General features: G+C 34.7%; 2 protein-coding genes across 2 annotated transcripts; both read right to left on the bottom strand.

The window, feature by feature from the left end:
* Positions 1-1,537: 1,537 nt before the first annotated feature.
* On the bottom strand, positions 1,538-7,565 carry LOC114718134 (cellulose synthase A catalytic subunit 4 [UDP-forming]-like). The gene is given in 14 exon segments (XM_028903394.1): positions 1,538-2,204; positions 2,207-2,447; positions 2,751-3,101; positions 3,297-3,313; positions 3,316-3,808; positions 3,907-4,119; positions 4,215-4,340; positions 4,631-4,768; positions 4,863-5,475; positions 5,747-5,897; positions 6,053-6,119; positions 6,919-7,037; positions 7,136-7,334; positions 7,457-7,565. Coding segments are annotated over 14 exon segments (3,135 nt in total). The 5' UTR covers positions 7,526-7,565; the 3' UTR covers positions 1,538-1,866.
* A 7,312-nt stretch (positions 7,566-14,877) lies between these two features.
* On the bottom strand, positions 14,878-16,680 carry LOC114718136 (polygalacturonase QRT3-like). The gene is made up of 3 exons (XM_028903396.1): positions 16,486-16,680; positions 16,153-16,392; positions 14,878-15,967 (listed from the first exon to the last, which is right to left on the bottom strand). Exons 1-3 carry the CDS (start codon positions 16,678-16,680, stop codon positions 14,930-14,932), a joined length of 1,473 nt encoding a protein of 490 aa, XP_028759229.1. The 3' UTR covers positions 14,878-14,929.
* Between the last annotated feature and the right edge of the window lie 342 nt (positions 16,681-17,022).

The raw sequence follows: 17,022 nt of genomic DNA, 5'->3' as shown, positions 1-17,022 counted from the left end.
ATATTTGCTAGTCTCAATTCTTTTTTATTTATTTCACTTAAATAGTTAAATTAACTTCTTTCTTTTTTAAAAAAAAAAAAAAACTAAACTACTGAGCTTGCAATCGAAGTCTTCAAGTGGAAGTATAGTTGCGGAGGACAATTTTGATACGGATAAACATCCAAATATAAAACTAGTCTGCGTATATATTTGGATTATGTTAAGTCTATCCTAAGGATGAGCACTCCCAGTAATCTATAAGGATAAACGTCCAAATTATGAATGTTTATCCTTTATGATAAACTAAATTGATATTTGTAAAATTAGAGAATTATATATATATAATCACAAGTTATTTATCAGTAATCAAACACGTATTTTTTGGTTCATTTTTCAACATAACCTAAAGTATGAATATTATTGTATTTTGGGCTTACAATAGGTACGTGAGTTATAAAAAAATATATATATATATATATTTCCTATTTGTTTCAAATATATGTTTCAGATTAAATGTCATGTACATTAAAACAAAATGTTAGTGATAGAAAGGGATTGATGGGTGTGGATATGCTTACATGATAATCCACAATTGTCTTCCCCTTTGTTTATGCGCTTCAAAAGCACCCTCATGTGATCTCCCCACACACATGCATCTATGATTACTTCCATGATTATATGTAGTTATATCAGAACCATAATTTTAAAATTTTAAAATATGAGGACTGCAGATATAATTTTATGCCCATGTTTTTAAAAGTAATATAAAGAATATATAGTAAACAATAAAGTTCGAGTTGTTTTAGAATGTATTAGAACATGTGTACACATAGACACAATTTGTTTACCATACCAACTATAAAATAAACAATTGTTTAGATAAATCTGAATTTTTTTTTAAGAAAAAGGCAACCTCAAATTTCATGTTGCTTTCCCAAACACATCCAATGAATATAAAAAAATTGAAGTAATCATAAGTTGGATAAAATTACTTTACATTGATTCATTATTTCCCAATTTTCAGTCCATAAAGAAGATTACATATTAATAATACAAGTTGCTCATACTATCTGAAACAAAAATAAAATGAACGATGATTGTGAACTTGTTTTATAAGGGCCAAAATTTTAAGTGAAGTTTGATGTGATAGAAAGTGAACAATAATTGAAGGCACTAATGCAGATGCTTCTGCTCTCTCTCTCTCTCTCTCAGCACTTCCCAAAAGCCTCTTCCTTTCTTTTCTCATCACCCGCGGCGAGGGGACACTGCAACTTGCCATCATTTTCTTTTTTCATTTCTTGAGTTTTAAGCATTCGATTGTTTTAAACCTTTTAGGAACTGTTCAGCAATTTGAGCCTCTATTAATTATATTATTAAATTGATTTCCTTTATTTTTAAATTACGATTTACTATTCATTTCATGTTTTAGAATTTTCCCTGCTTCTGAGCGACGTTCAACTCTTGAAGAAAAATATAAAATTAATGAAACAATGAATCTCCCATATAAAAACTGACAGGAGTGCTTTACAATATGGCAAAGATCCCAGGAACCAAGATGCACAGAGAAGCAGCTTCATTGAAAGCGAATATTATTTCAAATCTGATCTCAATACAATAACCTTGCAGTATAAGAAGAGAAGTTCTAGTATTCCTATCACTATAAAACAACATTGGCTGCCATATCATTTTGTATCTTTTGAGATGGACATGTCTCCCGGGGTCCATTCTGATGATAACAGTACATCTCCATGAAAACTATATACACTGATAACTCACCCTGATAACTCTTCTCAGAAAGGTAACGACTCAAATCAAGAAAAACATCCAAGCACAAAAGCCAGGAAGCAAATACGAACTGTGAACAAATTTTCACTTGCCTCCACTGCCCTAGCAATCTACCCCACATTGTTTGAGAATTGGACCGGTTTGCTTGGGTAAGAAGGGATCGATCCGGACCCAAATCAATGAGAAGATTGATGCTAGAAGAATTGACCAGAGGACAACAATGGTAGGAGTCCTGTTTTGCCTTCCCATCAGACCTTTGAGGAAAGGATAGAGGTGAACAATAACCCAGAAGGAAAAAAATAGCTTCCCAAATAAGGGTCCCCAAGAGCCAGAGCCATTGTTGATGGCATCAGAGATTCCAGCCACAACTCCCACCATATTCAGAATTATTAGAGTGGTGGGTGGGATGAGAAGAGTGGTCCACTTGAAGAGATAGAGCTCCCAAACTCAGCATCCTCTGCTGCCTTTGCTGTGACTGTGAAATTGGTATCCACTCCAGCAAGAACTTTGAGAAGACCTTGAAAAACAGCAAAAAGATGGGCAGAAACACCTCCGATGACCCAGAATTGCTCATTACGCCACCAGTCTGTAATGCTCACCCCACTCCACCGAAGCTCTAGGACACCAGTTAAAATGATGGAGATAAATAGAGCCATAAACCAAACGCTAGCAAAGTTTGTCAACTGCACAAGAAAAAAATTCAGTCAGAATATATGTATGATGTATCTAATAGCAATATTACCTGTAATCTGCAGTAAATAATTTACTCTACCAAGCCCATGAAATGTTGGTTGGCTTCTAAATAAATTTACTAAAAAATATAAGCATATTCTAAACCACTGACTTATCTTATTGGCCACAGATATTTATGGACCAGTCCCAACCTGAGAATAAGTGGTCAATCTGTGCATTGTATATTATAATCATAGTGGCAATCAAGTTCATTAAGTATTCTTATAAGTCAAATTTAATAATTCTGTACTTACAGTAGGTATGATGAACTTTCCGGTCAGAAGACACACAGCTGGAATTACACAATATGCAAGTAGTGGGATGGAGGTGAATGGGTAAACAATGGTGTTAGTGTAAGCCAGCCTTTCTAACCATTTCAATTTTCCCCCGTAGCCATACCACAATGGGCAATGACGACTAAGGCATATCTCAACAGAACCAAGAGCCCATCTCAGAACTTGGTGCAACCGATCTGATAGATTTATTGGAGCAGATCCTTTGAAAGCTGCTCTCTTTGGCATGCAGTACACTGATTTCCATCCTCTGCAATGCATCTTAAACCCTGTCAAGATATCTTCTGTAACCGAGCCATAAATCCATCCAATCTGCAGTGTAGACAAAATTGTCAAGAAAATATGGTTTATTACTATTCATGGAACTCAAATTATCTATAATCTGGTATATAAATTCCTGATAAACATTAAATGCATTTGGCATGCATAAATGTTTTTTCATCAAAACCCATTTTGTTTTTCATCTCATCACAAAAGGAGCGAGCTCAGTGTGATTCAGGGGATTACCTCTTTGCCCCATTCATTTTCTCTTCATAGCCACAGCTTATGACATGAATGGCCTCCTTAATCAATGATTGGTTATTGATGCCTTCTGGAAGCCCACCATCTTCCATCAAAGTAGAAGCAATGAAAACGGGTGACTGCCCAAACCTTTTCTCAAAATTTTTCTGGGACATCAGTGATGATTTCTCTAGCTCATCGTAACCTTCCAACCCTTCTTCAATCTCTTCTAGATCGAAAACAGGCCCAGATCCTTTTCTAACATAATTCTTCCCCATCATTTTCTTCTTCTTACTGTATAATTTGCTAAAGATTCCTCTTCCTGATGATTTTTTTGACTTGGACTTTCTTGATCCACCGCAGCAACAGCAACACCATGAAGGCCAGCAGTCACAAGTCATCTTTGGTCTCTTCTCAGATACTGGAGGATCATAGCCATATAAAGCCTGCCTGTTGAAAACAGTCCCAGTACCAACATATACAGGACCTTGAATTCCATCAAGGCCTTTCATATTGATCTATAACCACAGCAGCATTGAAGATCAATGTGAAAAGTCAGTGGATGAAATGCGTTTTATACATATTTGACAAGTTGAAGTTTGGAGGAGTGTCTTACATCGAAGAAAACAGTATTGCGATTGGCATATCTATCATGGCGATCAATACCATCAAATCTTTGTGGAAATTGAACATAGCATATCTTCTTCCTTAACTGAGGATCCATTAAAAAGCACATGGCTTCTCTAACAGCCTTGCTATTGTTGATGTAGTGGTCACAATCCAGATTCAACATGAAAGGTGCATTGGTAAGCACAGCAGAAACTCGAACCTTTTGAGGACACACAACACCGAAAGAGTTAGAACAGCTTTCCTAATATTATGGATATTAAAAATTAATCAATATAATGTTGTCTTATTACTCACCAGAGCATTCATGGCACCAGCTTTCTTGTGGTGTTGATAGCCGGGACGTTTTTCACGAGACATATACACAAGTCGTGGCAGTTCCTTGCCTTCCACATCCAGTGCACCACCACTTCCCAAATAGACCTGCAAAGGAAAGTCACTTGAGACATATCAGCAAAGACCCAACTATCCCAATCATTAAATCTTTTCCCCAGTTCTTTACTATTTTTTTTTAAGCCAAAAGATTCCCCAATTCATAAGACTATCCTCTTTTTGAGAAAAAATGCCCTTATGTTCATCATATTTCCTTCCCCCCTCCTTAGAGGACCTGATATTCATAAAAAGGCAAGGTATTTCCTCTCTTTATGGTTCCTTAATCACCAATTCATGGAATGCATGCCACACGGAAACAACTGAAGATGTAATCACCAAACCTGAATCATTCCTGGATGATCACGAGTATTGTTTCCAGGCCATGGGGTACCATCCTGCATCACCCATCCCTCTTCTGGTTTCTTCTGAGCCTTTGCCACCAAAGCATTAATTTTCACTTTGAATTCTTCATATTCTCTCTGAAATTGAGCATAAACATAAATTGCTTTTAAGTTCTTAGTATATACCACAGTAGAACATAAAGAAGCTTTCTAGTTCCAATTATAGACATGCCTTCATAGCCCTACGCTCCTTCACAAAGCTGGCTTCCACCTTATCTTTCAGGTAATCAATTTTCTCAGAGAAATAGAACTCTGGAGCCCTTGGCTCTATGTTATACTTTTTGCAAAAAGGAACCCATCTCCTCGCAAATTCAGCAGTTTCTGAGAGTGTATCAAAAAGAAGCATAGATGCACCATCATCTGATACATAGCAGCTGACCTTCTCAACAGGGTAATCCACAGACAAGATTGATAGAACTGTGTTTGCTGTTATGATGGGAGGTTCCTTCAAAGGGTCAACAGTACTCACAAATACATCAACTGGGGCTAAACGGTTTGGTTCCCCTGCACGCTCATACCTTATGGACAACCGGTCCAGGTAAGTTTCACGAGTGATAGGGAACCATTTGGGGAATTGATCAAGTATCCAAGATAAGGCAAACCAGATTTCACAAATTACAGAGATAAGCCATAAGGGAAATGCATCATATGCTGGAGTCAAGATACGGAATCGGAAGAAGAACATAAGTATAATGAGCCGCATGACAATGACTATACGATATGGGTTGATTAGGTTTGAAGGTATTGGGACCTTACGCCACAATGGCTGCCTAGCTTCAGCCAAACTGCCAAGTGCCATAAATAAAGAAAAAATTAGTGTCAGGAAATAAACAACTTTTCTCACCAACAACTATAAGGAAAAATAGTCAAATGCCAACAGTTGAACTTGTGAATTGGTGTTAATTCCAAAATGGTCATTTATAATAAGAATTGAAAAGGAGGACTGATGCCTCATTTCTTTGATTGATGTGGAATACAAGGAGAAAAAGAAGGCTGGTACATCAGATGATGGGTTCTTTAAATCATGGAAGGAGCAATTGGGAGAGGACCACTTACAAGTAGTCGTCTTCTTCACCTTGGTCATCTTTCCCTTCATCTTTGCTCACTAGACCTCTCTTCTCTTGCCTGACTTTCCATTTCTCTACCCTTTCTTTCCATTCTGCATTGCTGTAGAACTCTTTATCACCCTCAAAATCCTTACCAGCAACTACAGAACAGGAGACAAACTCAGAAATGCATATATTATATATAGGTAAAAGAGAATACCCCACAAAGGATCATGTAATGTAATTAGGAATGTAGCATCACAATTCATGGATTCTTTCCAAAATATATATAAATAAAAAAGAGAAGAATTCATACCACTTCCAGCGGTAGAGAAAGCTTGTCCATTAGGTTGCCACTGATGATGATTAGAGTCTCCAGTATCCTGTAAAAATCACAATATCTTCAGAGTCCCCTTTATTGTTTATATTCAATTAACTGGTACAGCCAAAATAACATAGCTCTTAAAACATCATCTGTAAAAATTTAGTGCCGATTTATATAGGGGAAATTTAATTTCCCAAGTACCTGAAAAGTTATTTATAAGATATTTGGAAATAACTAGTACGAAGTTTATAAAATTTGCATATCGCTTGTGTTCCAAATAATTTAGGGATTATAATTTATATTTCACATATACACAGATATATATATATATATATATATTTCCAGTTCCTCGGAAATTAGGATATAAATGCACCAAACACCACCTAAAGGAGGACAAGAAGGCCAGTCTCAGCAATTATAACTAGGCTGGCCAGACTCCTTTTTTTTTTTCTTTTTTTTTTTGGTAATCTTTTTGGTCATATCACCTATATGAAACTAGTTACATTATATGGCAGGTAGAAACTAATTGGTGTTGTCTTAAAGGAATCCTACCAATGTGTCAAGAAATATTTCATTATTTTTTTTTGCATTGGAAAGTTGCGACACATCTACTATAGTTGGACTTGGAGAGATTAGAATCATAAAAGTCTCAGCATGTTTGCATGTTTTGAAAATCGCATGATCTTTGATATTTCAGGAAATTGAGACTGTTATTCAGAAGGTCTCTTCTGCTATGACTACTACCATGCAACAGGCTTCTAACTGCTTAAGTAATGAAACAAAACCTTACTAGCTAAAAAAAAGATAGCACAACACAACATATCGTCTATATATATTCTATCTTATGCAGAGATTACCATATGATTAACATCATGCTGCTTGTCTGTTTCATCATGTCGACTCTTAATCTGAAACTCATCATCAAAATCATCAGCATCAAAATTGTCCTCTTCGTCCCCAATCACTCTAGGAGAACCTGCCAGGAGGCAACTTGCGTAAGTTATGTCCTAATGTTCGCTAACAAAATTAACTTATAACAACCAATAATGAAAGAAATCACAGGGTTATGCTAACCTTTGTGACGCTTGTAGCGAGTATTACATTGAGGGCAGCACTGGCTCCCTTCACTTCTTTCGTACTCATAACAGGGACGACAAACGGGAAATCCACACACATGGCAAGCCACAAACAGCTCTCCATCTTCCTTGTATCCAATCTCATCCCCACAAACACGACAAACTTTTGATGAAGGTTGACGGATGGGAGGCCGATGCTGGCAAAAAAGGAAAACAAGAATATGGTAACCACATATAAGAAACCAGCATGAAACAAACCCTTTCTGTTGTGCAAGTTTTTCACATAATCAAAACATGCAATTAGAACCATCAATAGTACCTCATCAGAGTCATTGGAAAAATGGGAATGAGAACCAGTGATTAAGCCAGCCATGGTGTTTGAGGCCATGGCAAGCAAGAAGGGACGCAGCAGAATACAGAGAGCAGGTGGTAAGAGTATAAGAGAAGTGGGTTTTATAAGACATTGTAGGTTGAGATGGGAATATCAATGTCCAGCTTGTGAGCGAATGTAAGATCATCCACCAAACCGTGAGTTGGGAAGTCGTGGGTTTGAGTCTAAGAGACGTTAGGTCAGGGAGCGATAGGTGGGAGGAATTTGTAGTTTGATATTTGCTTTCTACGCTTGCTTAGACTCAAAGAAGGCTTCTTCCTAGATCGTAATACACAAACAAGAAACACAACTATACAAGTAGAACATACAAGCAGGCTATGATGTCGTGTCCCCGCGATTAAGAACCTACAAATGCCAAACGGAAAATGTAATTTCTAAAGGGGAAGGGGAATGCTCACCGATGATTGATCCGCAGCCGACAGGAAGAAGAGGAGCTCGCCATTTTCGATCGTTACCTGAGAGTGACATGCATGAATGGATAGCTTTTTCCCAGAGGAACGAACGAACAAGTAGTATGTTAGTAGTGATGATTGAGTAAGACGAGAGAAATTGATAACAAGATCCAAGACGGAGGAACTTCAACTATTCCCCGGGAAATTCTCGCCAATTGAGAGTAGGCCAAAATATTCCCGGGAAGAAAATTACATCTTAGGCGAGAAAATTTAATTAAACTCATTTGCAAATAAATTGATTAAATAGACTGAAATGTATGGTATATGAATGTGATGATAATTTACAAAATCATTAATAATAGCATATATAATATACTCTGTATAATTAACTAATTTGAGTAGATTAAATATGTCGGTTAAATTAAATTAATTAATATGATATGTTTTTTTCTCTCCTATTTGAGTATTATTGAGAAAATATCAATATGTTTAATTTGAAAAAAATTGACAAACATATAAAATAGATCATATATATATGATTAATATTAACTCTTTAATTAGATTCTACATTAACTATTAACTATCAGTATATTAATATAAACTGGATAACAAACCATACCATCTCTACATTATTACGAATAGTATAGCCTAATTATGTACGGCAGCCAACTGACTAGCACTTAACTGGTATGTCTACTATTTGTTGGCAAAAAAAAAGTATCTATATATTATTAATAGAGAAAAGAAAAAGTTTATTTCAACGGTAAATAATTCAAATTTGGAGCACATGTTTATCTATAAAGTGAATAAAGAATTTAATCTGCTACAAGATGAAATGAAAAAAAAAAAATCAATAAAGAGAATGAGAGAGGGAGGGTGATATGGCAAAGAAAGTGAAAGGTTGATTTCAAGTCTTAATCACATATTTTATTTTAGTTCGGCAAAAAAAAAATTTGTTTATTTTGGCGAACCACAAGTTATAACTAGAAATTAATATGGCCATTCTAGAAATTCAGGTGGCCCAATGGGCCGAATATAATCAGGCTCCCTGGTGGCCCCAAAGAAGTTAAACAGTACTTACTGGACTCCTTGTGATACACGTATATATATATAGATCCCAAGCACTCTTCATAATGCCTTCTTTGCTGCATCTTTGAGAGATTGGATGGCCTTGAATCTCAAAAAATAATTAGGAAGTCAATGGTCTTCAGGATGGAGTCTAGTCTGGGGAGTTGCTTGCTGGAAACTTTGGTTTTGGAGGAACAATACAGTCTTCTCAGAAGATTTTGTGAAACCAGCAAACCCTGCTCTTGTTATTATGCATACCTGGAAATTATTTGTGCACATAAATGACAGATCCACTGTGGGTAATCAACCAACATCTAGTATCTCGGTTACATGGCAGACGCCCCCAGTAGATTGGATAAAGGTCAATGTAGATGGAGCAATGTCAGCTTCTTCTAACAGAGCAAGTTGTGGCGGGGTGATAAGGGATAAGTGTGGGAACTGGATTGCAGGATTTTCTCAGGCTCTTGGTTCGTGCAGTGCTCTTGAGGCGGAGGAATGGGCTGTGTATGAAGGTCTTAAATTGGCTTGGGATATGGGGTTTAAAAAAATAATTCTTGAATCTGACTCAAGAAATGTGGTTGACATGATTACGGGAAATAGGAACAAGTATATCTACAGCCTTGTCATTACTCAGATATTGAATTTGCTGAAGCTCCAGTGGGAGGTCAAAATCTTGAATATTTCTCGACGGCAAAACTGAGTTGCAGACTCGCTTGCAAAGGAGGGGTTATCCAAGACCATCCTCTTGGCTACTTGTCCTTTTCACCTGAGACGCGTTGTGTCTGAAGAGTGCTTGGGATCTATATCCCCTCCTATTTAGTTTTGTATCTTGTTTTGGGCCTTTGCCTCCTTTGTAACCCAAAAAAAAAAATTATTGCGTGATTTTTATATTTAATACACGTAAAATTTCAGTATAATTATTAATTTAAAGTTTTAATTTAATGCACAATATATATTAAAAAGTATTATTATATAAAAATAATTACAAAATCTCAAAATGTGTATAAAAAATATTGATACTAAGATCAAATTTTTAGTGAGAATTGTTTTGAAATTGCATGCGAAATATTACTAATAGTTTTTCTTATATTAATATTCAATTATAAAGAATGGAAAAAAATTAATACTTGAATTTAATAGAAAGGACTTGATTCTCTTTGAATAAGGTTGAAGTTCAAATTTTATAAATAAAAAAATTTCATCGGGAGATTTACCCAACAATAATTAATTAAAAATAGTAGAATTTTGGCCCAAAAAAAAGAATAGAGAATGGGGAAAAATTGGAAATGATGGGAATTCAAAGCAAAAAATGATAATTCATGATGTGGCTTGAAAATAAGAAGGGAATATTAGAGTCTGGAGTAGCAGACTATATTAAATATCAAATTCCAACAAGTAAAATATTATGAGGACTCTTATCCTTGTGTAACACTAGACACTATTTTGTACTCCCTTTAGTTCATAATATAAGATGTTTATTAGAAGAAAATTGTGATTCAAAAACTAAAATATTATCAAGATAATTAATGTAATGTTTTCAAGATGAGATATAATAGAAGGGTAACATTGAAGACAACTTTATTATTTTTTAGGTATAAAAAAAAAACTCTATCATTTTAGGACAAATTTAATGATTAGACTTCTATTTCTTAGTATGTGATAAAAATTAACCAACTTCTTATATTATGGACCAAGAGGAATACCTTGTTTGTGTGGTGTTTATTGTTGGTTTTATGTGATTGAATGACCATTTGATCATGGGATTGAGTTTAGGCACCGAATTTGAATTGTCCAATTTTTTTGTTGAAAAAAATTATTTTGATAGATACGAAATTTAAAAAAAATATAATTTATTAACAGTCTATCTTTAAAAAACGATCTTATTATTTAAAAATCATCAACTAAAAATTTTAAATCTCAACAGTTGAAATTATTTTTGGACTGTGAACATTTGACACTGATGAGCATGGGCACAAAATCCTTTTTTAGCAATAAAGGTCATAAATCGGAACCCATACCAGTTAGGCGTGCGATGGATATATTTATTTGTGTCCTATAAGTAGGGCTGGTAAAAAAAAGAAGTGTAATATTACTGCTTTTAATCCTAAATATAAAAGTTAGTTAACTAATTAGAAAAGATTTAAAAAATAAATTAAATTAGTTATTTTATACTCTCTCCGTTTCTTATTATAAGAGACAAATAACCAAATTACGTTGATAAAAAAAACAGTTAAAATTAGTTGAGGACAATTAATGTGTAAAAAGTATAATATTTTTTCCAACAATGCCCCCATTAATAAAGAGAGTATGAGAGAGAACAATTAAATTATTAAAAGAAAGAGAAGTGGGAGGAAGAGAGAGTATGAGTTGGAGACAAAATAAATAGGGGTAAAATAGGAAATCAATACAAAAAAATAGAGACAACTTTTAAGTGTCTATTATATATGGGAACATGCCATAAGCATCAAATGTCTCTTATAATAAGAAACGGAGGGAGTAATAAATAGGTGTTATTTTTTTTAAATATCCTTGCTAATCAAATGTATTAACTGAAACTATCATTATTAGAAAGACTATCTTGATAAAGAAATAGATAACTATGAGAAACAAAGTGAATTGGAGTCTCATATTTATGACCAAAATAAAAGTCAAACGAAATTTTATATTAGTAATTAGATATAGTAATAAATAAATATCAACGCTAATCATTACTCGTAGTCTTAGAGTTGAAGGAATGGTCACCGGCACCGCCAATATCTTATTGTATAAATTGCTGACATAATGTCTTGGATTTTAATCCATAAATCACGCACCATATCTGCGGTGTCTACAACAATCTTAATTCGACTTTTACAATAGATTATTCCAGTACAACTTTCTTAAACTTGTTTGCTGAAATATTTCTACCAACCCATTAAACATGCACGCATAATTAAAATACAACATTCATCTACCAAAATCTGCAGTGTGAGAATTTAGTAACAAGAAAAGTTAATTCCTGGAATGTCCTGTTCACACACACAATTATATGCGTACACGTGTTAATGATGTAGAAATTAAATCCCATGAGGTGGGGCTCTTAGTAATTGTAACCATTTTTAATTAAAAAATTTATAAAATGTAGTCAAGATTATATACTCCTCCGGTCCTTATTATAAGACCCAATTTGACTTTTTATTTGGTCCTAATTATAAGACCCAATCCATTTTGTCTCTTATATTTATGCATTTTTTTCCAAGATAATCCTTCTAATAATGATAGTTTTAACCAATATACTTAATTAGTAAGGATATTTTAGGAATGACAACACTTATTTATTATAAATAACCAACTTAACTTACTTCCTTAATCTCCTCAAATAAGTCAATTGGGTCTTATAATTAGGACCGGAGGAGTAGTAATGAAAATAGAATTCCACTGCGAATTTGGCTCCTAAAAATTCAACGTAAGGTTGCAACAAGTGTTTGATTATTAATTAAGGTGTTGAAATTGGTTGTGTTATTCAAGGAGAGTGGGTTCAGTATTTCACCAACTCTCTTTTCAATTAATATGATAATCACTAATTAATTAATTGAGATTTGATGTTTCAACTTTCATTTTCAAACTTGAAATTAAATTCCCTTCTTCTCTCACGCCTCTCAATTTGAGCAATTACCTTCTCATCATTGTTGTGTTTAGAAGGCTGCGTTCCCTGAATTGTGGTAACGGTAAAGCAAAGGCGCATTTCAACTCTTGACCCTTCAATTTCAAATCAACGACCAAAATCTCTTCCGTGGGCCATCTCAAGTGAGAGAGCATGAAACACAAACATTTTTCTACCATGTCAGATCACCTGATTCGTTGAATAACTAATTTACACACATTAAAGAAATTAATTAACTTAACTAGTATCTCGGATTCTAATTATAAGATCTCTTTTATATAAAGGATGTTTTTGTAACTAAGACCGAAGGTAATATTTGTTAAAAAGATATATGTTAATATCATTAACCTATTTCTTAATAGAAACTTCTTAATATATGTAATCAGTATAGATGCATGGTTTGAAAACAAAAATTTTAAATCTGGGACACCTCTTAACATGTTAAACTATTCCTTAGCACGTGTTAATATCATCTTTAATCATTAAACTATTTCTCAATAAAAATTTCCTAACATGTGCAATGGTTTGGGGGAAAAATATAAAATTAGAAGACAGAATGAATTAAAATTTTTTATTTAGAACCAAAATAAACTTTCAAGTAACCAACTCATGTATTTAGAATGGGAGGGAGTATATATTTTTATCTAGCATCATTCTTATTATTTTTTTAATTAAAGCGTGAGAATTTTTTCCTTTGTAAAATCATTCTTTTGGTGTGTTGAGTGCACCAACGTGTTATCAGATTGGTTACTGTTTGCATTTAGATCATAAGATTAAGAGGGTGTTTGGGTTAGAATAAAATTATAGTTTCAGAAGTACTTTTACGATATACGAAGTAAATATGTAGAGAAATTTATCTCAATTTACAAAAAAGTACTTCTGAAAAGTGATTCTGAATGTTTCCAAACACCCCTTAAGTTTCAACGTTTGGGTCAAATTTAAAGAAAGACACATAAAAAAATTCTTTCTCTGCATAATTACTAGGAAAAAATCATACGAGAGGTGCATATATATTTTTTCTTTTTAATTTAAGACCTATATGTTTTTTCTTTTAATTAAATTATTTAATAGAAACTTCTTAATCTTTGAACAAAGACTACCAATATTAATAGAATAAAATTAAAGATTTAAATAAGATAAAAAATACATAAGTATCAAATTAAAGATTGAGAAAAAAAAATATAATTTTTTTTTTGGCTTTATGATTCATTATTCACCTTGAAAATAAACGCGACTCCATTGGGCGTTCCCATTGAAACAACGTAAGGCGCCGAATTTGAATGTTCATTGGATATTCCAAGTTACAGGTGGGTAACATTTAATAAGTCGCTTTTTTCCCCCCAAGCAAACGGGTGTCATTCAAAAGGACACTCTGTCCTTGGGGGGAAAAAAGCACTCACTCAATAGTCAATAATTATAACAGTACTTCTAAAAACATCTATTTTTAAGATTATATGAGTAACAAGATGTTTGAATAAACATAGTTTCAAAAGTAATTTTACGATATACAAAATAAATATATAAAAGAATTTATTTCGATTTATGAAAAAATATTTTTTAAAAGTATTTTTATGTGATGCCAAACACCTCTTAAGTTTCAAGGCTTGGGTCAAAATTAAAGAAAGACACATAAAAGAGTCTTTCTCTGCATAATTAGTAATTACTAGTAATAAAACTATTATTCCTTTTGCTTTATGATTCATTAGCCTTGAAAATAATTAAATGCGACTTCATTGGTGGTTCTTATTGAAACAACGTAAAGACACCGAATTTGAATATTCAATGAATTTAAAAACATCTATCTTTTCAATCAATTATATTATTAATTAACTCTATATATAGTAATAAATAAATAAAAAGTTGATAAATGTGCCTAACAATCTCTTCCAACTGAATCATAGTTATTGCGTAAGGCAACCAAGGAGGAAGTACAGTTGCATGACTTGACAATAACTGATACCAGACGCTATTTAATTAATTTCAATACTAAATCTGAGAAGTAAAGCACAAGGGACAACCTTAAATTTAGTAAATGCTTTTGTTATAGCACATGGAAAAAGGAACAGAGCAGCAGAAGAAGAAGAAGAAGATATATAGTCTTAATATAGTATTAATGCACATGAACTTGCAAGATTCTGATTGGACACATTCCAAATCTCATCTCAGAACTGGCTGGTCTCATTATTAACAAGCATTTAAAAATTAAAAAAGTCCCCCAAAAAAAAAAGCAGATGGATAAATTAAAGATCAGCTCCGCGTTTATGTACAGATTTCTCTCCTTCAAGAAGCCACCTGGATTTATATATCACTGCATTGATTTACAGTGACATAAACATGAGCCTGAACAACCTTGTTCGTCTCAACAACAACACGATTATGAGACATATTTCTAAGAACAGATTGTGGGAATGTGTTATCCGACGAGCATAATGAATATTGAACATGTCGGATAAGGTTAGGGAACAGCAAAACTTTGTTGAAATCAACTGTCCATGAGGTTCCATTCCCTTTAGAAGATGCTCTTGCAACTGTGGTCTTCACGTTCATCCCATTCACCATGTTTCCATCAACCAGAACTTGATCAATTTGCCTGAAAGGTCCATTTGATTGATCCAAATGAACAATGTCAACCCCGGAATTGGACCCAGAAAACATGTTGTTCACGATGTTGACCCCATTCACGACCCCATTTTTTGACTTCAGGACAACATTTGCGTCTCCGAGGAAGAAACTACTTGAGATGTGAAGCTGAACTGGATCCTCAGCAACAATACTCGTGTAATCCATGTATGAATGCACAATCCTGGTTTGGGTAAAACCAGGAAGTTTCAGATAAATCCCTGTGCCTCCAAATGAAGTGGCTTTGTTGTAGCAATGTACACCAGAAATTGTGTTGGCTTCACCAGAAAGCATAATGCCTACGGAGGCGGAGAACACAACGACGTCGGTGACGACGTTGTCGTTGCCGGCGAGGGTTATCCCGGTGCCGGAGAAGCTCCTCTCGTCTGGGTCGCCTCCGGCGGTGATGTGCTGGCCGAGGAAGGTGTTGTGGATAAAGGTTTCATGGCCTCCTTGGACTTGAATCCCGTTGGTGGTGAAGTGAGTGATGTAACAATTCTGTATGGAGATTCTGAGTGAGTTTATTATTGAAATGCCTCCTCCTTTGAAGTTTGAATCTAACAAAAGATCCTTGAGGGTTATATACTCATAGTTGTATTGTGAAGGATTTGGTGAAGCTTTCTGGGTTTGCTTTCCTTTGTTTGACGTTTCTGATAAATCAATCAGATACGCATTTGGTGGGAAATTCTCTGAAGCTCTTATAGTTCCACCATGGATCTGTCCAAAAGAAAAAAGACAAAAATCGCCTGGTTAATAAAATTCAAACTGAAGAAATACGTGATCAAAGGGCACTCTTTTTCTTCCAAAATCTACCAAATCATGTTGGACTAAACCAGTTCGTTTTCCCATTCATATACCAAACAGTACCACGTGGCCGAATAACCAAGAACATGACCGCTTACCACGAGGTTGCCGAATCCGGTGGCCGGCAGCCTTAGGGGGTGGTTGATGAGGTAGTTTCCGCCCTGAAGATCAATCCGAGCACCACCCAGATCGGTGACACCAGGCATCAAGTGACGTTTCTTAGTGGGAATTCTGGTGGCGTCTTGTATGGCTTTAAGAATCGCTTCCGTGCTGTCTGATTTTCCCGTTGGATCCGCACCGTACGAGGTGGGCAGAAATACCCCTGCCTTGTTCTCACCCTGCAAGAAAACATTCATCAAATGTATAAATATATATATAGATTATATCAAGCTATAATGTGATGTTTGGAACAGAGGAATCAATCATATTACCGGTGATGGGGTTGAAGTAAAAGGAGATGGGGAAGCAACTTTAATGGAGGTCTTGAGGTGGTCCAGTCTGAGAAGGGCTTTTTCATAATGGCCAGTGGGGAGAGATGGAGAGAAGTGATTTTCTCTACAGAGGGAGAATCTGATGAGGGTAGACAGCCCAATGAGGAAGATGGTTAGAGCTTTTGTGGGCTCCATTGATGACCAGGCTTCGAAGTTTCAGAGGAGAAGGTTGGGGGAGAAGCACTATTAGCTGCGAGCCAGCGAGTATATATATACACATATATTAGGAAGCGGCAAAGAAAAATGGACCATAATCTTTCGTAATATTTGAAATATTATGGATCACAAAAATAAATATATCATCTATATATCGCAATATCAACAATATACTGAACATTCTTATTATTCATTCTTTTTTTTTTTCCCACAATTACAATGAGCGGTGCTAATTTCTATTTAAATTTTTTTAATTTTAATTTCGATGATTTTTTTTTGCTTTATATTATGTTACCTTTCCTGTTGTAAATCTACCCTTTT

This window comes from Neltuma alba, unplaced genomic scaffold, assembly GCF_004799145.2.
Source record: "Neltuma alba isolate B1F8T4 unplaced genomic scaffold, ASM479914v2 tig00011813_pilon, whole genome shotgun sequence".
Taxonomy (NCBI): Eukaryota; Viridiplantae; Streptophyta; class Magnoliopsida; order Fabales; family Fabaceae; genus Neltuma; species Neltuma alba.
The sequence above is the reverse complement of the archived record's forward strand: the minus strand, read 5'-3'. Positions and strand labels throughout refer to the sequence as shown.

Excerpts from the sequence above, each read along its gene's own strand:
- LOC114718136 (XM_028903396.1), bottom strand. The coding sequence starts at position 16,680 with ATGGAGCCCACAAAAGCTCTAACCATCTTCCTCATTGGGCTGTCTACC. Across the intron at positions 16,393-16,485 it reads TTACTTCAACCCCATCACCG|GGTGAGAACAAGGCAGGGGT; the intron begins GTAATATGATTG and ends GTTTTCTTGCAG. Across the intron at positions 15,968-16,152 it reads CCGGATTCGGCAACCTCGTG|ATCCATGGTGGAACTATAAG; the intron begins GTAAGCGGTCAT and ends TCTTTTGGACAG.